Genomic DNA, 26,379 nt, shown 5'->3' on the forward strand with positions numbered 1-26,379 from the left:
GATGTGACACACCTTTTATGTAACTGAGCCTGTAAAAATAAACGAATTAATAAAAAAACAAAGTTCGTGGAAGAATAAGCATTCATAATATCATGATAACGATAACTGTTCACCTTAACCGTCAAATCGAATTGAAAGAGTAAGTTATGTTCATAGATACAATACAAGAAACGCGAATGATGTAAGAACACCCAACTTTATGTTTAGTAGGTCGCAGATCTCGTTGTTATATAAAGGTATAAATTTCTTCAATTCGATGCCCAGAGAAATCAAACGTACGGCAACAATAGCAGAGTTTACAAAAAGATGTATTTCACACGTAAAATCTGTTTTGTAAACAGGTTTTATAATTTTTTTTCCTAAATAATTCATTTATGTTTCCAATTGATTAAAATTAATTAAATTTATTTACAGGTTAAACTACCATGTTCGTACTGATGATGATGTTTTTTGTTGTTGTTTTGTTAATGTATATTGTAAAAAAAAAAAAAAATTAGCGTTGTCTACGAAAGTTTGAGTCTTGTGCGCGTTTGGTGTGTCTGGACTATGTTAAGGGAACACTGGTAGAACACTGATACATAATGAAATTTTTATGTGGGTCTGGAGTGGAAACTGGAATGGGTATAGCTCATTCAGAATTCATTCAGAATTAACTGTCTTTTTATAGGATGGTTATATCGAGTATTTCTGAATGTGACAAATCTCTATCATGTTCTAAATAGGCACTTTTAGATCTTGGGTTCGATTCCCAATCTGTCAAGGATCTTCCTGGGTTGTAAATTTTCGATAATATACAATTTTGGACTCGATTATATTCAGTTTGGAAAAAAATATTTTTTTTATATTTCAAATATGACTTATTTCATGAAGGAATGTAACCTTCCAACGTTAATGTGAAGTTTAAGTGGCCATTACATGTACAGTGGGGTAAAAATCGTGATTTTTAAAGATTTCGCTTCAATTTTCACCAGGAATTGTTTATATCGATATTGCAGCCAAATTAAGAAAGATAGAAGTTTTGCGTCAAAGAACAAATTGTGGAGCGGTTAAGAACTTCATTTCAATTGACAGTCTAGTTTAATATAAATTTTAAGGATAAAATTAATAATAAAGCATTGAAAATTATTTACTTTCAAGTGTTTCAACTCCAAAATGTTATTAAAATTCACTAATTTAGTTGTTCCACTACTATATCCTGTACTAAATTTTCTCATCTTTCAAATGAAAGCATCAGAATCGTCCTCCGTAGCGTACTCTTCAATGTAGAGCCAGTTTGAAGCAACAGAGTCCGAAACAAAAAAAAAGTTCTGTAGCTCTGTCATTGTTGAAATTCGAACATATGCGTAGAAGGATTTTTTCATCAAATATTATCGTCTATCATCTTCTGAGAGAATAATTTTTTTTTCATGTGAGAAAGGTGTTTTCTGACTTTAAGGGGATGAAACAAAAAACAAATTCCTCTTTTATTTTCAAAAAACGAAAAATACATGCAAAAAAAAACAAATAAAGAAAAAAAATTGTTTTGACTCGATTATCCGGAGTGGAAAAAAATCAATACTCCGGATAATTGAGTCCGACTTGTACTGCTATCTTCATTTGGTTAAACAAAAATATTATCTATTAGATAAATCAGCCAGTTCAAACCTTTGTAGGGGTATGAGGTGGGTCATCATCATCATCAAATCTGCTTTTGAATTCCGTTCGCACAAGAGCAACTGTTTTGTATGTTCAATGTCCCATTCAATGTGAAATATGATACGTAGCTGAAGATGATTGTTGTCGGATCGACGCGACAATATTTATTTAAACACTGCGAAATAATAGCCGGCGAGACACTGAGTATGACGCGCGAACCTTTCACGAAGCAATAGAACCCCTATATGAGCAGATTTTCATGTTTCATGTTTCTTTGTTTTTAAGAGGCTTTAAACTTTGCAGTTCATTCGCCTCCAAGGCAGATTTTCAAATTAACTCTCCGAACACGTACTGTTGATTGCTCGCTTTCTAGACTGACATTTGAACTTATTGAATATCCAAATAGTTTTTCAGTATCTCTCAACAAAATGACATTTCCAACGTTCCAAACAACACTCAGAAAGGTGGCAGCAAATCCGGGGTGGTGGCGTCGACAGCAACCGCTTCGGAACAAATTTTCACCTTCAGGCCGAGGCCGAACGTTCTTCTAGTACTAAACATAGTGCGGCATCACTCATATACTTATTATCGAATGGAGTGATTGTCATACTATGTTAACACGTTGAGTCCCACGTCGATCACTTGGGTCCGACACTGAATTTCCCGCGAGGTCTGCGTCGGTACTTATAGACTGACAATGGACTTTTTGTTAGGGTACTGGGATCGACAGTTACAAAGCGAAAAAATGAATGAAATATAACGCATCCGAAGCTGTTACAAAATGTGACTTCCATTAGTTGAATTTCAGAGATATTCTTTCTATCAAAAAATATCTTTGAGAGCAGGGACTGACATTGATGTCGAGCGCTCCTCGAGTGCTCTCTCGTTCTCAATTTGGAAAAACTAAACTAAACTCTCAACCTTGAGAATGGACATTTGGAAAGTCTCGCTGATGAATCTCGAATGCTGTGAAATCGCGAATTGCTTGTTTATACTCAATAAATTGAAAACGGGCAGAGCCTCAATTGCAATATTTTCTCTCCACATTGTCCGTAGAACGAATGCTGTATTTGCGATTTCTATTTCATTAGAACTCTACGGCGAACCCAGCATCCACAAAGTCGCCAAGGCTGGAATCGATACAGCCGGGGACTGGAGGACTGCAGCTATGAACCGAGTGCATTGGTGGAACAATGTTGTGAATCCGATCCAACCTCTCAAAGGGATGTAGCATCATTGTAAACAAACAAATAAATAAATAAATGTATTAAGAAATACAATGCATTAAGAAATACCAGATATTCCAGAACATGATTGAAGAACTATGATAATTATTTTGAATTAATTGTGCAGTTTATTTTTTCAGAAATATAGTCACGAAAAGAGCAACTCTCTTTTGCTGTTATAGATACAGTCGGGGGAAGGCTGTCGGCATAATTTTTCGAACTGATTGATTTGTTTCTTGCTTTTTGATGTTTGGCTTTGGGAAACATTAACGTTTCAAAATATGCAATTCGCCGACGTTCGAAAAAGAACTCGAGTCGATAAAATTCTATCGATTTACAAAATACGAAAATTTGTTCGCTGTGATAGTTATAGGAATCGAATCGTCCATTCGATTCAATTGACATAATAGGGGCCAGTGTTGCCACACGTACAGATTTATCTGGAAAGGTACAGATTTTCGTCAAAAAGTACAGATTGGTACAGATTTTTTCCGCGTGTGAAATTTCTTATATTTAAACAAAGCCACATTAAGGTATATGACAACTTTTACGCCGCAGTATCGCTTGGAGCGGTTTTTTAAAGATTTTAATTTACGCAAACTAGATTAAAAAAAAACTGTATAAGCATTATAAAACACACGAAGAACTTGAAAATGTAAATGTAGTATTTGTAGTAAATAAATGAGTATTTTTTCATGCTAAATTTCTACTAAGAATATTTTGGATGGTACAGATTTTTGGACGAAAAAGTACAGATGAGAAAGATTTTTAACTCCTCTGGAACTGATTAAAATGTGGCAACACTGTTAGGGGCCAATATGTCCGATAGAGGGTCGTTATTCCTCTAGGTAATACAATAATCATCTTAGGAGAAATTTTATGTAAAATAAATACTCTGTAAGAACTTCATTTCAATTGACAGTCTAGTTTAATATAAATTTTAAGGATAAAATTAATAATAAAGCATTGAAAATTATTTACTTTCAAGTGTTTCAACTCCAAAATGTTATTAAAATTCACTAATTTAGTTGTTCCACTACTATATCCTGTACTAAATTTTCTCATCTTTCAAATGAAAGCATCAGAATCGTCCTCCGTAGCGTACTCTTCAATGTAGAGCCAGTTTGAAGCAACAGAGTCCGAAACAAAAAAAAAGTTCTGTAGCTCTGTCATTGTTGAAATTCGAACATATGCGTAGAAGGATTTTTTCATCAAATATTATCGTCTATCATCTTCTGAGAGAATAATTTTTTTTTCATGTGAGAAAGGTGTTTTCTGACTTTAAGGGGATGAAACAAAAAACAAATTCCTCTTTTATTTTCAAAAAACGAAAAATACATGCAAAAAAAAACAAATAAAGAAAAATTCAATTGACATAATAGGGGCCAGTGTTGCCACACGTACAGATTTATCTGGAAAGGTACAGATTTTCGTCAAAAAGTACAGATTGGTACAGATTTTTTCCGCGTGTGAAATTTCTTATATTTAAACAAAGCCACATTAAGGTATATGACAACTTTTACGCCGCAGTATCGCTTGGAGCGGTTTTTTAAAGATTTTAATTTACGCAAACTAGATTAAAAAAAACTGTATAAGCATTATAAAACACACGAAGAACTTGAAAATGTAAATGTAGTATTTGTAGTAAATAAATGAGTATTTTTTCATGCTAAATTTCTACTAAGAATATTTTGGATGGTACAGATTTTTGGACGAAAAAGTACAGATGAGAAAGATTTTTAACTCCTCTGGAACTGATTAAAATGTGGCAACACTGTTAGGGGCCAATATGTCCGATAGAGGGTCGTTATTCCTCTAGGTAATACAATAATCATCTTAGGAGAAATTTTATGTAAAATAAATACTCTGTATATTCGTAAATGACACTTTTCTTTAGATTGATGAGACTTTACAAAAAAAAACACAGTGTTACTCATCAATTATTTAGTAACCAATAATTATTTTTATTTTATAGAATAATTTATCATTGAATATCTACCGTTCTGAATAATATTTTCGGACGCTTAAGGCATATGATACAGAAAACAGATCTCATCTTTATGCACAAGTATTATTTGGTTGATATTTTTGATAAATTAGTTCAATATGCTTTTAAGCTTTCTACGTTGGTACCTATTTGATTGAAAACATAAAAAAATCATCGAATAAAATGCTTTTCAAATCAAGCGAATAAAAATCAAACTTCGGACACTATTTATAAAATAATCAAATTTCGGACAGATTGAATTCAAATTTCGGACACTTTATTTTGTAATTTTTTGAACGAAAATTACATTACACTTGATTATATTTTACAATCAACTGCGAGACACTTATCAAGCAATCACAGTAACCTGATAACGATTATGAGAACTGATGAAACACGAGAGAAATTTAAGTATTGATGAAAGGGTAAATTCTACGTGCTCACGCTAAGCAAACGTAAAACACAAACGATAATGAGTGGATTTTGTATTTTGGAGGAATTTTTTCTACTATGTAATAATTCAAATGTAATTCTTAAATGAAGTGATAGTGAAATCAAGGGATTACTATAAAGAAGCAACTGTGATATTAATTTTATAGTTATATCATCAGTGCATCAAGCATTTCAAGATATTAGAACAAAGTGTCCGAAATATGATTCAGAACCGGTATTAGTATGATCTAAGTTTTTTAATTAACCCTCCTATACTCGAGCATGTGGTCTGACAGACCAAGAATTTTAATTTGAAATTTAAATAATTTTTTTTTTTGAGAAGACTGAATCAAAAAACTATAGAAACTGAATGAAGTTGAAGAAAAAACATTTTCTGGAGTTTTTTTATTTAATTATATATTTCATCACTTTATATAAATACAAATAACGCCTAAAAAAAAGAAAGAGTAAGTGATGTTCATAGATACAATACAAGAAACGCGAATGATGTAAGAACACCCAACTTTATGCATGGGTTCCCTCTCATTGCTCGATTCCGGGGAATGAGAAAGCGGACTCGCTAGCTAAGGTGGGCGCTTCAGAAGGTACACTTTTTGAAAGGCAAATTGCCTATAATGAATTTTTTCACATTCCTCGTCAGGACACACTCGTAAGTTGGCAGCGCATGTGGAGTGGAGGTGAGTTCGGTCGTTGGTTACACACGATTATCCCTAAGGTCTCGACGAGTGCATGGTTCAAGGGATTGAATGTAGGTCGTGATTTCATTCGCGTGATATCTCGGCTCATGTCCAATCACTACAACCTAAACGCGCATCTCTATCGCATTGGGCTCGCAGCAAACAATCTTTGTGATTGTGGCGATGGCTACCACGACATCGAGCATGTTGTCTGGTCGTGTATCCGGTTCCATGCTGCTCGCTCTCAGCTCTCTAGAGCACTGAGAGCACAAGGCAGACAATCGGATATCCCCGTCCGGGATATCTTAGGTAGCCGTGATCCTGATCTTCTGCTTCATCTATACCTGTTCCTCAGAAACGCCGATGTCAACGTTTAATGATGTTTCCTTCGTTGTGTCCCTGTTTCATATCCCTCCTATCTGATCTATAAACTTTTACTTAGTCGCGGCAATACATACACACACTCTTTACAGATACACGGGCCAAAGGTTGTGCAGTCCACTGATGATTCAACAAGAGCCAAAGGTTGTACCGCTCATGACAACTCTACACGAGCTGATGATTGCGCCGACTAGTGACCATTCTATCCTGGATTCCTCGAGTCGAGAAGACGCACCACGCTAGATATGGGGTACATACTAGGGGGCGTTGCTGATTAATGGTCAGCTGCATCCCAATAGGAAGTATCCCGTGTCGGGAACACGTACAGAGCATTGGAGACAGCAACATCCCAATTACGAGAACACTTGTAATACTAACCTCGAGCCGACCGCGAGTAATCGGTTAAATATTACTAACATTGATAATAAGAAAAATTGTCAAAATATTGAACTCCGGCCCCGTTAGGCTAACGCCATATGAGCCTTGATAAAAATATATATTTTGGAAAAAATAAAATAAAATAACGCCTAAAAATACACAAGTTCGGCCACCCCTGTTGTAGATTGAGAAATCCCTGCTCGATTTATGTTGCGGCAATGGCTGCAATCTATCACGCTTTGGAGAAAATTGAATTCTTGTCGATCACATTCCGGGCAACAAGAGGCGGACTCGTTAGCTAAGATCGGCGCCTCGGAAGGCACAATTCTTGAGCGACAAATAATCTATCATGATTTTTTTCGTACTCCTCGTCGGTACGCGCTCTCCAATTGGCAATACAATTGGAGCGAAGATAACATGGTTGCATACAATTATTCTTAGGGTATCCACAAACGCATGGTTCAAGGGGTTGGATGTAGGTCGGGACTATATTCGCATGATGTCTCGCCTTATATCTAATCATTGCTTGTTTGATACACCTCTGTATCGCATTGGGATCGTTGATAGTAATATTTACGTTCATGATGATGGTTATAACGACATCGAGCGTGTGGTCTGATCCTGTATAAACATTCATTCTCACATGGTGCATCATCGGAATCATCTTAGCTAGTCGCGACCTCAACCTTATGCTCTCACTTTACCAATTTCTCAAAAAAAATAAGATATCAGGGTTTGATTGCCCTCCTCATCAAACCAAACTACCTCTCTCGCTTCATCCTAGTCCTAAATCCTAGTTCTATCCAACCAATCTAAGGTTAGATTTAGTTTTTATTAAATTGTTGGTCTTAATTATAAAAAACATAGGTTTTATTTCAAGGTGCAATTTGACTCTGTAAACGTTAGATGATAAGTAATAGAGTCTGATAAATAAACGTTTTTAAAAAAACAATTTTATGGCAGAATTTGTACTTAATTCGATAAACAATTGAGCCTATCAAATGAACAAAAACATTGAAAGCGAGTAACACCAACTTTTCAATAGACGCAATATCGCTTTACTACTAATGTGAATCTTCTCGGCTGTTGTCAAAAGTTCATGGTTGTTAGTAATGCATGATCAATTCAGCGAGTCACTATTAATCACTTCGCAGACAACTAAGTCCTGGAGGTAAATCAGTGATAGTTCTGAATGGAACAAGTTCAACAACCTTCTCAAACATGAACAGCACACCTCCTGCCATCTAACGATGACACCCTCAACCAATGATAACAGTAAACCTCAGAGTGCGCAGTACACAATTTGTGTTCACGTGCTCTTCCGCTCCCAAACAACCATCACATCACAGCACGTGAATTGATACAAACATTCCTTAGCGGCTGGCTAGTGGGATCTATAAACACACCGCGTATGATAGCGCCTCTCACGAGAAAATCAATCTCACAAATCTCAAAACGGAGCCTTTCCCACACTCTCACCCGAGCAGCGGAAGGATAACAGAGCGCAGGAAAAATCGATACACGGATCATCGAATTTACTTTGTCAAAAACTGCACAACCAAGTGCTCCTCGTGAATCCGCGTTGTTTCCGTTGTTTTTGGCCCATTTCAAAAGCCTAAAAGTCGTCATCCAGCGATCTGATCCCCACGCGTTCGGCATTTAGAATTGAACTAAAATAAAGTGAGGAAAATGCGTAGATAATCGGGATTACGTGTGCTGTATTTTTCGTTTTCACGCGCTGCAAAGGCGTTACCCTTTGCATAGTTCTTATTGTTTCATAGAATGTGTTAGATTTGCTATCTGGTTAAACAGAAAGGTCTGGAGACCCCACCTAGAAGGATGAGGTCGAATAAACCATTTCTACTGTCGCTAGCGATAGCGATTCAGTGCTGCATTGGAATTGGTAGGTTTTTCTCTTGGATCAATAGGGTGAATTTTTGGGTGGTGCAAAAAATCAATAACACGGAAAACACTCCCTGTGTGTTGTGCTTTGGGTCCCCTTTGCAGTGAACGGATCGGAAGATGAGGAACGATTGGTACGTGACTTGTTCCGCGGGTATAATAAGCTCATACGACCCGTACAAAACATGACCCAGAAGGTGGATGTTCGCTTCGGATTGGCTTTCGTACAGCTGATCAACGTTGTAAGTATTCGGAACTTGTTCTGAAATTGAGTTGCGAGTTTACTATCATTTGAATTTTCCTATTGCACAGAACGAGAAAAATCAAATTATGAAATCCAACGTGTGGTTGCGATTGGTTTGGAGTGACTATCAACTGCAGTGGGACGAAGCCGATTACGGCGGCATCGGCGTTCTGCGTCTTCCCCCAGACAAGGTCTGGAAGCCGGATATTGTGTTGTTCAATAAGTGAGAATTATATCAGTGTCATGATCACCACATTAATTTATTTATTTTTCACAGCGCCGACGGAAACTACGAGGTGCGATACAAATCCAACGTGTTGATCTATCCAAACGGGGAGGTGCTCTGGGTTCCGCCCGCTATCTACCAGAGCTCCTGCACGATTGATGTCACCTACTTCCCGTTCGATCAGCAGACGTGCATCATGAAGTTCGGCTCGTGGACATTCAACGGCGACCAGGTTTCACTAGCGCTGTACAACAATAAGAATTTTGTCGATCTGTCCGATTACTGGAAGTCAGGAACGTGGGACATAATCGAAGTGCCGGCCTATCTCAACATATACGAAGGCAATCCGACCGAAACGGATATCACGTTCTACATCATCATCCGCCGGAAGACACTGTTCTACACCGTCAACTTGATCCTGCCGACCGTGTTGATTTCATTCCTCTGCGTGCTTGTGTTCTACCTACCGGCGGAGGCCGGTGAGAAAGTTACCCTAGGCATTAGTATTCTGCTGTCACTGGTTGTGTTCCTGTTGCTGGTATCGAAGATTCTGCCACCGACCTCGCTCGTACTACCACTGATAGCCAAGTATCTGCTGTTCACCTTCATCATGAACACCGTATCCATTCTGGTGACCGTGATCATCATCAACTGGAACTTCCGAGGACCGCGCACCCATCGCATGCCCATGTGGATTCGGTCCGTGTTTCTGCACTACCTGCCAGCGATGCTGCTGATGAAGCGCCCCCGGAAAACCCGCCTCCGGTGGATGATGGAAATGCCCGGTATGAGTATGCCGCCCCAACCCCACACCCATCCCTCATACGGCTCGCCGGCAGAAGTCCCAAAACACATTAGCGCCCTCGGCGCCAAGCAGTCCAAGATGGACGTGATGGAGCTGTCCGATTTGCATCACCCGAACTGCAAAATGAACCGCAAGATGAACAGCGGCGATATGGGAATGGGGGTGGACTCGTGCCGTCGGGAGAGCGAGAGCTCGGACTCGATACTACTGTCGCCGGAGGCGAGCAAGGCAACCGAGGCGGTGGAGTTCATTGCGGAGCACTTGAGGAATGAAGATTTGTACATTCAGGTGGGTGGATAGTAGATTAATGGTGTTCATGTTCGATGGAAATCACGATTTCATCTCATGGTTCAGGCGGTGATTTTTTTTGTCGAAGTAAATTCTTCCAACGTTAGAAAAACTATACAGGTAAACTTCGATATAACGTACATTTCACTTTCAAAATTGTACGTTGTATCGAATTGTACGTTATATCGAAGCATAATAAAGTACTCACAAACGTAGTCTATAATACATTATTGTGTTGCTGTTTTAGTAAAGTTAATGAATAACTTCAATCAGAAGACGAAGCCAGCCTTTCTCATGATGTTTTCCTTCGTACTGTTGATTAAAGCTTGTTTCATTTAGAATCCAGCTGTATTTCGGGATTTATTGAAGGTACAAAACTTGTTTTAGCATGACAATACAGGTAATGCATTGTTCTATCAGAAAAAAAATATTGAAAAAAAAAATCCTTTACACTTTGGAAATGTGTACGTTATATCGAAGTAAAATGTACGTTATATCGAGTGACGTTATATCGAGGGTACGTTATATCGAAGTTTCCCTGTATAACGCTTGATTCATTTAGAACCCGGAATCACAGAACCAGTTGTATCTCGGGATTGATTGAAGGTTCAAAAATGTTTTTGTATCGAAATGCATTTATTGTTCTTTTCAGGAAAAACAAATTATTCCGCTAGAGTTTTGATGAATTTCTGGTTTGTTTTTCGATGGGACACAATTGGGGCCAATTGGGAGGATGTTTCACTGTAATGAATCACATTGTCATGGTCAGTGCCATAAATTATCAAAATTTATTCACGAAGGAAGAAATCAACTTTCCCCAGTTTCTTCTGTTGAAACACATCATCGTATTTTTCATAATGAGTATAACACAAGTGCTCATTTCAATCATGGCAAGTTGGTATCTTATAAATAAAAATGGATCACCAAATGTGTTGCTCAACGCGAATCCCGAGGAAGGAATCGTCCGATTTGAGCCATATTTATTTTGCTGTATTCGTCTGTACGCACGGATCAATGTTATGAAGAGAAAAATCAGAGAATTTACGGAAAACTCTGATGGAAAAATCGGAAAATTGAATTGCTATATGTTTTACAATTACATCGTGAGGAGCGTTGTCAGTCAATACAATGTTTCCGCTAAACAAATTGATTTTTGTTCGAGTGTGGAAATAGATTTTCAGGTGAAACAACGCATTTCTATATCTTCTTATATATAAAATTCTCGTGTCACGATGTTCGTGGTTGAACTCCTCCGAAACGGCTCGAACGATTTTCAAGAAATTATGCACAAAAAAATTGGTAGGCATGAGAATAAGACGTAAACTATATATGATACCGCTAGGTTACCAATTACCATATGTTTAATACCGATTAGGGTGGCCCTATGCAAAAAAAAACTAAATAATTTTGATTTCTATTTTTTCTCAAATTTGGCATAAAACTATATATAACCTCAAAGGTTCTCCCCCATCACCTATTTTCAATCGCAATTTTATTATTTTGGTATAAATAATATTCAAATAATCGACCCGTAGTTTGTTTTTCAAAGAGAGCGAATTTATTTACGTTGTTAAATGACATATGGCGCGTTCACTTCATTGAACACTCATCCTCACATGCGCCAATAACCTTAATTCAGCTAAATCCATGCGTATTGCCAGCGAGCTGGAAGACTTTTTAAATAAACATAATGAATTATTGAAATCCTTCATATCATACATGCCTGGTTTGCAAGGTGACGATCACGTTATTTTCATACATTCTAATCAATGTATACATTCAATGCGTATGTCGTTGAATACATTGCAGGAGTCATGGTAGGCGACTGCACAGTGACGCGAGGAATTGTGAAGAAACAACAATATGGAGTTCATCGTTGACACCCACCGTTCTAACGACACTCTCCATCTTCTTCTTCAATGGTACTAATGTTTCTAATGTTCCTAACGTTCACCATCTCAACGTAGAATGACTTGCGAACGATATAGAGGTAGAGAGCGAACGACTGCGATTCACTCACTTGCCAGACGCTATCATGAGCAACGCCGACGTAGTCTTTGATTGCCATTGTGATTTGATTTGATTGCCAGGTCTAAACACATGCATTGTCATGATATTACAAAACGTGTGTACAAAAAAAAATTAATGAAATGTAGAACGAGCTTCATTACAACGTTACATGCATTCGGTTCCACAACTTGCTGAAGGTATTCGGCTGGATGGCAAAATTACAAAAAATTGGGATTACCTCATATATACATTTTTAATTTGGATAATCGACAAAAACGCCCTGAGGAAATCGATAGTGTAATTTCCTCAAAAGTTCCAGTCATTGAGCTTCGTGTTCCATTTTTGTGAAGCGTAAATTGTAATGAATTTTCGAGTGGAAATAACACGCTTCTAAAACAAAAAAAAATAAATGAAATATGGCTCTTTTGTGTGTTCTGTGTTGCAAGATAATACATTCTCTTCAGGTATCTTGAACAAGAATAGTCACTGATAATTATTTTATATTTTGAATGATATTTTGGTTGAAATGCAGGAGATCAATATATAATTGTTGAGTTAGGGTCAGGACTATGTCTACTAAGTATTGAAACAAAATCGAATACAAATTTTCATTCAAATTTCAACAACTTAAAATTGCTTTTATTGTTCGATATTGTTACCACAAACATGGTTCATGCCCGTGCGGTAATCTAAAACTTTTATAGCCTTGCATAGCAGATGGAAAGTGTACAATGCATTTTCTCAAAGAATTCACCAACGCAACACGACCGCAACCTTAAATGGATATCCAATATATCAACGACTGAAAACTGACAATAACAGACAATCATTCATAAAAATTAACAACGCAGACATTGACATGGAAAATCGTTCGGCAGTGCCATATTCGCCTCAGCTGAGCAAACATTCAATGCTCATATTAATGTCGAGTTCTGTGGTTCGATGAAGAGCAACAAATACATTTGCAACAACGAAATTTATATTGATATTCTTCATTTAATTTATTTACTTTACGACAAAAATATATTCCTATTTTCACTTCAGATTCGTTACATCGGGACTGGAATACAAAGAATGATTTATGTTTTTTTTTCAATTTTTGTCGGTGTGGCCACTTGACGCTCTATTCCTCGGTATGTCAAACACAAGAGTAATGAACGTTTCACGTATATGTAGATCGTTAAAAGGTTTAAACACACTTACAATACATTAGTTATTTTTTATTTAACAACCACATCCACTCGCTGAATCAAACCTTAATCTGAACGTTTAATCCCTTTCTTCTCATTAACAGACCCGCGAGGACTGGAAGTACGTGGCGATGGTGATCGACAGACTGCAGCTGTACATCTTTTTCATCGTGACCACTGCCGGTACGGTTGGCATTCTTATGGACGCTCCGCATATCTTCGAATACGTCGACCAGGATCGCATTATCGAGATCTACCGCGGCAAGTAAGGTCGAATCGCCACGAAACGGAACGCATCGTTGTTGGAATGTTTGGTTAACATTTGCTCAAAATGTAGATTTTTTTTAAACGTAAACATAGAAAGGCAAGAAGTTCGAAGGACAGGTTTTTAAATGTGAGTGTCGTTGGAATCGGCAGCGGACTGGTTTGATGGTTCCCATTATCGGCCGTCAGCGATTCGAGAGTTAGTAGATAAATGTTCATAGCTAATTTTTCGTTATCAAGTGATGAACTTAAAATATTACGTTTATTGAAATGTTAGGCTATAACAATCGAACAGGAAGTATTATATAAATCTAATCCAAAAAGAAAAACAAGCTCATTGTTTTACACTTTACAGTTACCAATGCCAAATTTTGTTCTAGATCTTAAACAAAACTACATTTTTGGAGCTAACATTTTGAAGAATATTTCAGACAAAGATAACATTAAGTTACCTAAAACCAACCAAATTAATCCAAATAAACATTAACACACTATGAAAATAAATTCAATCTAACCACTACAAGCATCACACTATATCCTAGCTTTTTCACCGATGGAAAACAACTCCGTCATACATTGACGTCAAATTACGATACAGAAGAAAATAAAATCTGTAACGAGGAAGAATACATTCTTTTGGAAGAAAACATATTTTTAAATAGCAAAAATTAACGATCGTGAACGACGGATTACAACCACACAACACAGTCCCATACACACACGAATGTTTGCATCTAAATGATAAATATCAACAATAATTAGGTCTCTTGTGCGCCCGAGGGAAGATTTCAGTAAATTTAAGCAAAAAGGAAGATACAATAATTCAGAAAATGTTAGTCACACTTATTGCAACGGAAGAAGCAAAACATACCCGAAGTAATGGCGCAAAATATGGTTAAAATGAGGGCAGAAATCTCATAGGAATAATAGGAAAAGCAACAAACAAGCAAACAACATATTGAAGAACTAATAAACTAACCGAATTGTAAACGATTTTTTGCACAAAATGCTAAGAGTTAATGATAAGGAACTAACAAGAAAGAAAGAAAAAACATTGACATTAAAACTAAACGTTGTACTAGTAAGCATTTTTAAGAAAGAAAAAAGGGTATCATAATAAACCTACACAATAGTTCGTATTAAAAAAAAGCAATGGCGTTCGTTTTCATTTGTTTGAAACGGGTTTAAATTAGGCTGACCAAATAGTTCAGGAAAAAACGGTACACCTAACTCATAGATTTTTTCTATATCATAATATAGGGTGGGCAACTTAATTCGTTGAAATGAAAAATTGTTAGTGGGAATGAGTAAGAAGAATCAGGATTCACTGTGGTGAGTGATGTGATTCTAAAAACGTGAAAAACTAAACGAGATTTCGTAAATAGTATCCATTCTGACCTGAGAAAACTCTCGAACCATACGAGGTATGTTCAAAAAGTATCGCGAATTTTGTGTTTTTAAAAAAAATATTTATTTATTCATGAATATCTATTTTGTCACCTTCGAAGTAATCCCCACGACACTTGAGCCAACGTTTGTTTCCAATCTTCGAAGCACTTCAAAAAAAAAAATTTTTTCATCTTGTTCAGCCCGTCCTTCGATGCCGTCTTTATCTCGTCAATCGTAGCGCAGTGTCGTCCTTTCATGGACCTCTTCAGTTTCGAGAGCAAGAAAAAGTCACAGGGGGCCAGATCTGGGGAATACGGTGGCTTCGGCATCATTAGTGTGTTGTTTTTGGCCAAAAAGTCGCACACAAGCAACGATGTGTGTGCAGGGGCGTTATCGTGGTGCGAAAGCCAATTTTTGTTCTTCCACAAATACCATGCTCAAGCAATTTTGCATAATGTTCACCGGCGAAGTCGCAAAACACCTCAATTATTCTGCATTAACACACAATTGGCAGACGGACTCTTTTCTTGTGAACACTTTGAGCAAAGTTGAAATCCAAATTCCAATCAGTTCATTCGAAAGAAAAATATTGATAGTAATGATAAAGAAATAGATATATATTTTTTGTACTCAAAATTCGGTACAGATTGGTAAAAAGACGGGACAACCAAAAGTGGTCGAAAAAACGGTACTGTCCCGTTAAAAACAGTACGTTTGGTCAGCCTAGTTTAAATGAGAGTTTCGGATAAATAAATCACCATCTTTGACGTTTTCACTTTAATAATCGTTGAATTACTTTCAGGTGAACCACTTAACGATGTAATAGTTACGCTTACCAACACGCAGCAACGAAATGCCATTTTTGAGGATGTGCACTCCGGGAACTAGTACTTCCGACACATTTTTGGCTTTATTCAAATTTATGGAGAACCCTCCGGAGGTGATGATGCGGGTGGCATCCTCTGAAAGTATAAATAAATTGAACATGTGATTTAAACATACTTATTTCCGTGATTCAGAAGCCCATACTTTGCGTGGCAAAACACTTCGCCCTCATGGCAACGTCCAGCACGGTCATTCCAGGCTCCGCCAGGATATGCACCTGGGGTGCACCTCCAAACGTTTGCGAGATATCCCTCATCTCTAGTTCTCCCAAAGCTTCCACATTGCCACCGTACAGGGCACTGCTGATGTCCTCCGCCCTCTTCAAACCTTCCTCACCATGAACCAACAGAGTCAACTCCTGGGCTAACCTCTTCTGTGCTGCCCACAGTTCTGGTGTACGACGGTGCATCGCCATTATACTTCGGATTTCGTCCAGCGGCACGAAGGTCAACAACATGAGCAACTTCTCCACCTCGGAGTCCGGCGTTCGGACGAAAAATTGATACAGTCCATACGGCGAGGTTCGTTCACTCGACAACCAAACCGCGTTGCCAGCGGATTTGCCAAATTTATCCCCTTCTTCGTTGGTGATCAGTGGCAATGTGAGCCCAAAAACCTCTTTCCTAGCAACCCTCGAGATCAGCTCATGACCGGCCGTTATGTTCCCCATCTGGTCGCTTCCACCCAGCTGAAAGCGACAGTTATGCTCCTTGAGTAAGTGTACCCAATCGTACGCTTGAAAGATCTGATAAGTAAACTCGGTGAAACTCATCCCGCTCTCACTCTGCAGACGACTCTGGACGGACGTCAGCGAAAGCATCTTTCCCATCCGAAAGTGTCGCCCGATGCTGGAAACAAATTCCACAACATTCATCCCCCGGTACCAATCGGCGTTGTTTACCACCATAACCGGTTTCAGAGCTAAGCTCTGACCGCGCTTGGCCCACAGAAACTGTTGATGATTTTCGAAAATCCGCCTAATTTGACCCCCAATGGAAGTGAGGTTCCGCTCCATTGATTCCTGTAGCATGACTTTGCGTTCGGTCGTCCGCCCGCTCGGGTCACCAATTTGACCGGTTGCGCCACCCAGCAGCGCGATCGGTTGGTGACCCGCCCGTTGCGAGTGCAGAAGTCCTATGATCACAAGCAGATTCCCCACGTGGAGACTGTCAGCAGTGGGATCGAACCCCGCGTATATAGTCTGCGGTGTGGCACCCAGGATGCTGCGGGCCTTGTCACTGTGGATGGAATGAACAATTATAAAGAGTGCAATGTTGAGTCCCAGACAGTTCTATTTTCAACAGCGCGAGTTCAAAACAAACACGTATGCTCTCTTGGTGCGGAGTGCACACAATTCATGAACACGACAGTGCAAAATGTACCCGGCGCCGAATTCAGATACTAAACATCTCTTCCCACTTGTGTGTTGCGCGCCTCATTCTATACACACACATACAAACACATCAAGTTCTAGCGCCCGCTTTGTCTTCGCTCGTTCTAAGCAAAGCATAAAAACAAAAACGGATACACAGGTAGCTATCTCTATTCGAATAACGAAAATCTTGAAAAATCTAGGACTACTAAACTACACTGTGTGAAGCAAATCCAGCTATATGTAGTCGCAGTAGCGGGAAGCATTTTCGCATGAAGTCGTCTCGTCACCCGCAGTTTCATCCTGCTTCTTCAGTTTACCCTTCTCAATCGACCGATATGCTCCATCGGGCTTAACTCCGGGGTATTGGCCTGATTCCTTCCTTTTGGAACCAAAGTGACGGTCGGTGTTTAGTCGAATTTGAAAAGTGATGCCCGGTCGGCCATGCCGGGTCAAAAAAGGCAATAAAAGATAGCTGCAATCTCATCTGAACTCTTTTTTTTTTTTTGATAAATTTTCTAGATATTACGAAAACGTCACTTTTAGTCCGCAACCATAGATAGCATGCCAAAAAAGGAGCTGTTTTGGGAACCTAGAATATCTGAGAAACCAACTGGATAACTGGACTATGATTTTCAACACCCCCCCCCCCCCCCTCAATTATTTTCCTCTAAGCCTAGCTGGCTTCTCAAGAGAGTATTCTAGTGTAGAGGCACGATTTTCGGACGTTCTCCGGAAAAACAAAGAATATTTTTACTATCCAATATATCATTATTTATTTATCTATTCTTTAACAATAAAACGAAAATTGAACGGGAAAAGATATTCATAACTAGAATAGTTACAAGCTGATCAGTTGAGGAGGTACAAAAAAAGATGCCATGGCGTACACGATTCCAACCCTTCTGATTATCCCAATCAGTAATGCTTCGTATTTCAGTCGGGTATACAAGTCGGCTACCGTCGCATGTGTTCTTCCGATTATGTCCACGTCGTCGGCTGAGAAGATAAACTGACTAGACTTGTTGAAAATCGTGCCCCGCATGTTGAAGCCCGCTCTTCGCATAACATCTTCCAGCGCTACGATGAAGAGCAGATAGTTGAGTCCATCGCCTTGTCGAAGTTCCCTGTGAGTCTCAAACGATTCCGACAGCTCACCTGAGATCCGCACACCGTTCATCGTTGCCTGAATCAGTCTTGTCAGCTTTCAAGGAAAGCCGTGTTCCTCCATCGTTCTCCATAGCTGTCGTCGGTCGCTTGTATCATATGCGGCCTTAAAATCAACGAAGATGTGATGCGTAGGGACCTAATACTCGCGATACTTTCAGGGGATCTGCCGCATAGTAAAAATCTGGTCCGTCGTCGAGCAACCGAGCATGAATCCGGCTTGATAACTTCCCACGAGTCTACTTACTATTGGGGAAAGACGGTGAAAGAGGATCTGAGACAGAATTTTGTAGGCGTCATTAAGGATTGTGATGGCATGGTAGTTTCCACAATTCATCTTGTCGCCTTTTTTATAGATGAGGCAGATTACTCCGTCCTTCCTCTCCTCCGGTAGCTATTCTGTATCCTAGATCCTGACTATCAACCGGTGCATACACTCTACAAGTATTCCCGGACCTCCCTTGAGGAGTTCCGCTACGAGGCCATCCTTACCAGCTGATTTGTTATTCTCATTGTTCACTGCACCGGTGTAGTCCTCCTCAACGCCGTTTTAGTCTCCTGTCTGCGCACTGTTCAGGTGTTCAACGTAGTGCTGCCTCCACCTTTCGATCACCTCACATTCGTTCGTCAAAATGCCTCCTTCCTTGTTCCTGCGCATTTCGGCCAGCGGCACAAAGCCTTTGTGCAAGGCGTTTAGTTTCTTGAAGAACTTCCGTGATTCTCGAGAATGATAAAGCAACTCCATCTCCTCACACTCTTTCTCTTCCAGGCGGCGCTTTTGACGTAGGACTACGTCTTTCATTTCTATACCGGGGTGTAAAATCAAAGTTTCGAAACCGAAAGCGTTACGCCGGAGACCGAGATTTTGAGCGTTACTAGCTCCTAAACAACTGAACGAAATGGTATGATAAACACTTCATTCGAAAGATAAAATGTCTACGCGTTATACACTTGTTACTTTTTGATCCAAAAACTTGTTTCAATAGCCTTAAAATTGTTCTCAAAACAGGCTATTGAAATCACCAATCGGTATATAAGCGAGCGCCGCTCGGAAATCCACTCAGTTCGAATTGAACAGCGATTGGAACATGTTGTCGCTGTTGTGGTGAAGCTCTTCGTTTATCATGAAAGCGCGGATGAACGGTGTCACCAAGAGCCTGTTTGTGCACCTTAGGCCAGAAGGGAATCCATCAGGAGGAGAGTGATGCCAAAAACGGTTCCCCGGGAAGACATCGCTACACACACACATACACGCGCGGAATTCTTTCCGTTTGGATGCCATTCAGCATCGAGAAAGTTCCGGAAAGATCTAATCATTTCTGGAATATAATCTGCCAGTTCCTCTGGGAATTTAAAAATACATTCATGTGAAACAGTTTATTTTAATGTTTCTAACCAAATAGCACAGCGACCAAATACATTTGATTTTGTAATTTTTCAACCAAGTGTAATTATAAGGAAAGCTTCTGAAGATTATTCTTCCCCATCAGTAGGATATTTCCGTATCCAATATTGTATGCGCACGCAATCGATTATTGCTCAGTCGCCGAAAGTTTCGAGCTCAGAGAGTTCATTCCCCTCTAGATTGCCTTCCAAATTGCCATCGTAAACCACACCTCTCGATTCAATCACACACACAAAACATACTTAAGCGATATTCTGGTGGTGAGACGCATTCATTTTTCGTGAGGACATCGACAAGACAACATCGTTGCCTAACGTGCTGGACGAGGTGGACGGCGAAGGATCGACACATAAAGGGTGTGTCACATCAAATTGCATCACGGAAAAAACGCTGTAGAAATTCGCCCAGTAGACCGATCCTTTTGAAAATTTTAGACAGTAAATTAAAAACTATTAAACAACTTTTGGCATTTTTTTTTATTCATACTTCGAGCCAAAGCCCGTATGCTCGCACCTTCCTCTTTACCCCGTCCATAAGGTTCTGTACAACGTCAGGTTGTAGTTTTTTATTAACAGAAATCCATTTTCTCTTGAAGTCCGCCTCCGATTTCACAACTTTTGGGTTCTTCCGGAGGGCCTGCTTCATAATCGTCCAATATTTCTCTATTGGGCGACGCTCCGGCGCGTTGGGCGAGTTCATTTCCTTTGGCACGAAGGTGACCCCGTTGGCTTCGTACCACTCCAACACGTCCTTTGAATAGTGGCACGAAGCTAGATCCGGCCAGAAGATGGTCGGGCCCTCGTGCTGCTTCAATAGTGGTAGTAAGCGCTTCTGTAGGCACTCCTTAAGGTAAACCTGCCCGTTTACCGTGCCGGTCATCATGAAGGGGGCGCTCCGCTTTCCGCAAGAGCAGATCGCTTGCCACACCATGTACTTTTTGGCAAACTTGGATAGTTTCTGCTTGCGAATCTCCTCCGGAACGCTGAATTTGTCCTCTGCGGAGAAGAACAACAGGCCCGGCAGCTGACGAAAGTCCGCTTGGACGTAGGTTTCGTCGTCCATTACCAGTCAATAAGGCTTCGTCAGCATTTCGGTGTACAGCTTCCGGGCTCGCGTCTTCCCCACCATATTTTGCCTTTCGTCGCGGTTAGGAGCCTTCTGAACCTTGTATGTACGCAGGCCCTCCCGCTGGTCCGCTGGACGAATGAACTTGACAAATTCAGCTTATGGGCGACATCCCGGACCGAACTTCTAGGATCACGTCTATACTGCTTAACTACGCGCTTGTGATCTTTTTCACTGACGTAGCATCCATTTTTGCCGTTCTTCACCTTCCGGTCGATGGTTAGGTTCTCGAAGTATCGTTTTAGTACTCTGCTGACCGTGGATTGGACGATTCCCAGCATCTTACCGATTTCCCGATGTGACAACTCCGGATTCTCGAAATGAGTGCACAGGATTAATTCACGACGCTCTTTTTCGTTCGACGACATTTTTCCAAATTTACGAAAAATTGACAGTGAAGCATGGCCAACGTGATCTATACACTCTTATCTGATTATAAGCGAAAGCTGAAGATATAATTCCTAAGAATTAAATTTCTACAGCGGTTTTTCCGTGATGCAATTTGATGTGACACACCCATTACACGCGCGGAATTCTTTCCGTTTGGATGTCATTCAGCATCGAGAAAGTTCCAGAAAGATCTAATCATTGCTGGAAAATAATCTGTAAGTTCCTCTGGGAATTTAAAAATACATTCATGTGAAAGAGTTTATTTTAATGTTTTCTATCCATGTAACACTGTGACCAAATATTTTTCAATCAAGTGCTATTAACAGGTGGTTATCGAGTTAGTATTAACTACTGGTGGGCTTCCAGTATCGAGGAAAATGTGGAGATATCTAATCGTTGCTGGAAAATAATCTGCCAGTTCCCCTTGGAATTGAAAATTACATTTAAGCCAAAGAGTTAGCAGGAAAGCTTCTGAAGATTATTCTTCAGAACAAGGTTTTTCGTATCCTATATTGGATGCATAAAACCTTGTGCCTCCAACGTAACGCTCTCGTTTTCGAAGTCCCCCAAATATTCATTTATTCATTCATTCAGAATGGATTTAGATTTAACTTCAAACAAATTCATTCAAACATTCAGAATGGATTTAGATTTAACTTCAAACAAATGATCTCTAAATCAACGATAGTCCTACGTCACCCTTGCGGTTATACCATAGATATAACCCACTTCCTGTTTTTTTCTTTCCGAAAGAGATATGTTTGCTGCCTTCGCTTCAGTCTGTATCGTTCCACGTTTTGTCGAGTCTCTCGTTGCAGCATGGCCGTGTGTGCTGCACCCTTCTCGTTCAGGAGCGCTCGGCACTCATCGTCAAACCATTCGTTCCGTTGTCCCCGTTGTTCATAACCGATGACGGTCTCTGCTGCTAATTGCTGCTTTCAAGGTGTACTAACATTCATCGAGGGTAGCAGCATCCAGTTCGTCTGCCTTCGGTAACGCAGCTTCAAGACGCTGCGAGTATGTTGCAGCAACGTTAGGCTCCTGCAGTCGTCGTAGGTGGTACCGTGGTGGGCGCTGATGTCTTATGTTATTGACGACTAATGATATCCGAGAAGTGGCGACCGTCGATCAGAACGTGGTCAATTTGTGTTTCTATTTGCTGAGGCAATCTCCAGGTGTAACGGAATTGAAGGCAGTACTGGAAGAAAGTGCTACATATGGCCATGTTCTTGGAGGCAAAAAGAAGGGAGTAGTTAAGTCTTAGGCCGTTTTCGTTGGTTCGCTACCAATTACCGGTCTGGACTCTTGCTCGACCTGACGACCTGAGCGTTTAAATCACCGATGATGATTTTGATGTCGTGTTTTGGGCAGCAATCGTATTCACGCTCTAGCTACGCGTAGAATTTTCCTTTATCGTCATCGGTGCTAGCTAGATGAGGGCTGCGGACGTTGACAATGCTGATATTGAAGAAGTGGCCTCTCATCCTCAAACTGCACATTCTTTCATTGATAGGCCACCAGCCAATCACCCGTTTTTGCATGTCCCTCATTACGATGAAAGCTGTACCCAACTCGCCGCAGCTCTGGTAGATGGTATACCCACCTTGAAACGATCGCACCATCGAACTTTTCCAGCACACCTGCAGCGCTACGATCTTGACATTGCGGGCTCTCAATTTATCCGAATGAATCCAGATACTCGCAAGAAAATTGAGAGACTTGCAGTTCCATGTTCCGAGTTTCCAATCTCCAGTCCGTGTTCTTTGCGTGGGTCTAGTCCGATTGACCTGTCTCGACTTTCTTTGTGAATTGTCCTGAGCGTTTTATTTTTACGGATGACTTGCAGGGCCTGTACCAACCCCCTGTCTCGCCAAAGGACCGACGTGCACAGCTCTTTTTAGAGTCCCCGTTGGCACGGAAACAGTGATCAGCCGCCTATCCATTATGCTCTCCAAACCAAACGAATAGGCCCCCTACCCTGTCAGTATATGACCAAGATCCCAACGGAGTTGGTTACTCGTACCCCAGCCGGCACCACGGGGAGGTAGGGATAGAAGTTACTGGGAGGAAGCTAAGGACCACGACTGGGGTCTATTTTATGCCTGCAGGTACGCAAAGTACCGATGGTACGCTTAGTCCAGTCATTTACCAACCGAATACATAATTATGGTAAAAATATATGTTCAGTAGTACGTTGAAAAACATTCGAAGGCATGTGGGTTAATCTTTTTTTATCTTAATACAAACTTTTAACACATCATTCGTGTTGCACATTACAACACAATCAAAACACGAACAGTTTTTTGAAATCCCAACAACACAAATACACTTCGTTAGTCCAGCAGGACGTTGGAATTTTAATTCTACTTTAGAAATTGTCTGGTTTTGATTGTGCAACACGAATAATGTTAAAAGTTTGTATTAAGAAAAAAAAAATTTAAATATCGCTACGTTTTTCAACATAACTCTTAAACATATATTTTTACCATAATGATGTATTTGGAAAAGTTGTTGGAAATTATAAGCAAACTAGCTGATCCGGCAAACTTCGACCCTTTCAGACACAACTCTCGTTCAAGATTTTTCAACCACTTGCAAATAACATGGTTCTCCGTTACATGGAACAAATGTTTGATACAGAAAATATGATAGAATAAAGACAGACCCCTCCCCTCTTCTCCCCTTAGAGAGGGGGAGGAGTGTCTATTCACCATAGAAACGTTTCATACCCCCTAAAATCTTCACATGCCAAATTTGGCTCCATTTGTTTGATTAGTGCTCGAGTTATGCAGGAAATTTGTTTTTCATATGTATGACAGCCCACCCTAAGAGAGGGGGGAGGAGTGTCGAACCACCTTAGAAATGTTTCTTCCCAATAAAACCTCTACATGCCAAATTTAGATTCGTTTGCTAGTTCTTAAATTATGCGGAAATTTATGCTTCATTTGTATGACAGCCCCCCTCCCTCCTCAGAGAGACGGGGGGAGTGTCTATTTGCCATAGAAACGTTTTGTGTCCCCTAAAACCTTTGCATGCCAAATTTGGCATTTTTTTATTAGTTTTCGAGTCATGCCGAAACTTGTCTTTCATTTATATGGCAGCTCTCCCTTAGAGACGAGTTGGAGTGTCTAACCACCGTGGAAACAGCTATTGCGCCCTAAAACCTAGATACACCCAATTTGGTCTCTTTTGCTTGATTAATTCTCGAGTAATGCAGATATTAATGTTTTATTTGTAGGGCAGCGAACCCTTAGAGAGGGGGGGGGGGGGGGGTAGAGTGTCTAACCACCATAGAAACATTTATTGCACCCTAAAACCTTCACATGCCAAATTTGGTTTCGTTTGCTTGATTAATTATCGAGTAATGCAAAAATTTGTGTTTCATTTGTATGGCAGCCTCCCCTAAAATTCTAAGTTTCGGAAATGCGATGTTCCACAAAGTTCGTCAAAAATAGTTTTACCATCTTGGCCTCATTTCTACATGACTTCTATTCTATACTAGCTGACCCGGCGAACTTCGTCCCATCTACAATTGATATACGATTTAAATCATTTCGAACACTCAACACTCACTACCGCAGGAATTATTTTTATGTACGTGATCTATGCTCGCCGTAGGTAATGCAGCGACCCCAGAATAACAGATTCAAGTTTATTACCGAGAAAAGAATAAACATACATTTCCCACGCACCATCCTTGCGTGTGGTCTAGTTTTACGATAGAGATAAGTTCACGATAGGATGTTCGAGGATAAATAAAAATGTTTCCCACGCACCATGCATGTGGTCTAGAGATAGGGCGTTAGAGGGATCGATGATTAGAGAAGAAAAAAATAAATCAGTTGATAGTTGAACATCGAGAAGAACAGTTGTTTCTCTCGATAGAACAAAAAAGAAAAGTGCCACAGACCGCTCGGGCGTTACAGTAATTTGTTTTTTGACGAATAAACCTGACGCAGACTAAGACACACCAAACTTGATACTGAATGTTTCAATCCGTTGCTCCGTTCTTGAGTTAACTCGTGAGTAACGGACACCAAATCATTTTTATTTATATAGATGAAAAATTTTTTAAAACTATTCAAAATATTTTAGATATTGCAAATTATATTTTTTTCTCAGTGTATATTTTTTTCACGTTTAAACATCAATACTCTATAACTCTTTCTAAAACACTATTTTGGTACGAATCATAGTTTTTTAAATATAAAATATCGAAGATTTCTCGTACTCAAATTGATACGCCTTATTAAAAAAATTACACTTTAGTGAAAAAAATTGTGGAAAACTCATATTTCCTTCAACTCAAACGGAATACAAACTTTCATTCGAATCAAAGTACATGTTTATAAAATTTTTAGTTCAAACGGAATACAAACTTTCATTCGAATCAAAGTACATGTTTATAACATTTTTAGTTCGATTTTATTTGGAATTGCTCCTATTATCAAATGCTCGAGTTATAAGCGTTCGAAATCTTTCATTTTTTCTCACATGTTCGGCGCCTAAGTTTTCATGTTACCCCCTATATCTTCCAGGTAGACGTAGTCCCACGTCAAAAAATCTCGAATATAACACAAAAATTCTTTTCCAGCGTGACACAATCGAGTCATTACTGTACTTCAAAACTGCCATTCGTCACTATGAATGAAATTAATGTTCTCTAGGCTACACGTACAGATCGAACCCTGGAAAAAACATCGCATGGCACTGAAACATCGCGCGCGCACATTGATCCCTACTCACACAGACTCCGCCGGGAAAACATCCTTGAAAAATCCCCGATCCTGCAGCTTGATAATGTTTCCATCGGTGAAATTACGTTTTATCTGCGATACCGTTTGACTCCGGCACAAGTTCCACCACTTGAGGATCATTTTCACATCGAAATAACTCTTCGAGTCCAGAAGCACTACGATAACTCCACCACTACCAAACCCAGCTGTGAAATGTTTTGATTATTTAACTCTTCTTGACATC

The 26,379-nt window shown here is 39.7% G+C and overlaps 2 protein-coding genes across 3 annotated transcripts; one reads left to right on the top strand and one right to left on the bottom strand.

The window, feature by feature from the left end:
- Positions 1–26,368, bottom strand: LOC129763029 (tyrosine--tRNA ligase, mitochondrial). 2 transcript variants are annotated; one of them, XM_055761743.1, is made up of 4 exons: positions 26,146–26,368; positions 16,085–17,178; positions 15,892–16,017; positions 1–29 (listed from the first exon to the last, which is right to left on the bottom strand). In XM_055761743.1, the coding sequence occupies exons 1-4, from the start codon at positions 26,274–26,276 to the stop codon at positions 16–18; spliced, it is 1,365 nt and encodes a 454-aa protein (XP_055617718.1). In that variant the 5' UTR covers positions 26,277–26,368; the 3' UTR covers positions 1–15. The 2 variants fall into 2 exon arrangements, with proteins under 2 accessions (XP_055617718.1, XP_055617716.1); XM_055761741.1 differs by lacking the exon at positions 1–29 and having other exon boundaries at positions 15,772–16,017.
- LOC129763028 (acetylcholine receptor subunit beta-like 1) lies at positions 8,228–14,807 on the top strand. The gene is made up of 5 exons (XM_055761740.1): positions 8,228–8,640; positions 8,745–8,881; positions 8,952–9,106; positions 9,161–10,202; positions 13,507–14,807. Exons 1-5 carry the CDS (start codon positions 8,577–8,579, stop codon positions 13,669–13,671), a joined length of 1,563 nt encoding a protein of 520 aa, XP_055617715.1. The 5' UTR covers positions 8,228–8,576; the 3' UTR covers positions 13,672–14,807.
- Positions 26,369–26,379: the final 11 nt, after the last annotated feature.

This window comes from Toxorhynchites rutilus, chromosome 1, assembly GCF_029784135.1.
Source record: "Toxorhynchites rutilus septentrionalis strain SRP chromosome 1, ASM2978413v1, whole genome shotgun sequence".
Taxonomy (NCBI): domain Eukaryota; kingdom Metazoa; phylum Arthropoda; class Insecta; order Diptera; family Culicidae; genus Toxorhynchites; species Toxorhynchites rutilus.

What these genes read in the sequence shown, in the direction of transcription:
- LOC129763028 (XM_055761740.1), top strand. Translation starts at nt 8,577, where the DNA reads ATGAGGTCGAATAAACCATTTCTACTGTCGCTAGCGATAGCGATTCAG. An exon ending in GATATTGTGTTGTTCAATAA is followed by an intron (nt 9,107 to 9,160) that starts GTGAGAATTATA and finishes TATTTTTCACAG; the next exon opens with CGCCGACGGAAACTACGAGG. An exon ending in ATGAAGATTTGTACATTCAG is followed by an intron (nt 10,203 to 13,506) that starts GTGGGTGGATAG and finishes TCTCATTAACAG; the next exon opens with ACCCGCGAGGACTGGAAGTA.
- LOC129763029 (XM_055761741.1), bottom strand. Translation starts at nt 26,276, where the DNA reads ATGATCCTCAAGTGGTGGAACTTGTGCCGGAGTCAAACGGTATCGCAG. An exon ending in GTTTTCCCGGCGGAGTCTGT is followed by an intron (nt 17,179 to 26,145) that starts GTGAGTAGGGAT and finishes TTCCATCCACAG; the next exon opens with TGACAAGGCCCGCAGCATCC. An exon ending in GAAGTGTTTTGCCACGCAAA is followed by an intron (nt 16,018 to 16,084) that starts GTATGGGCTTCT and finishes TTATACTTTCAG; the next exon opens with AGGATGCCACCCGCATCATC.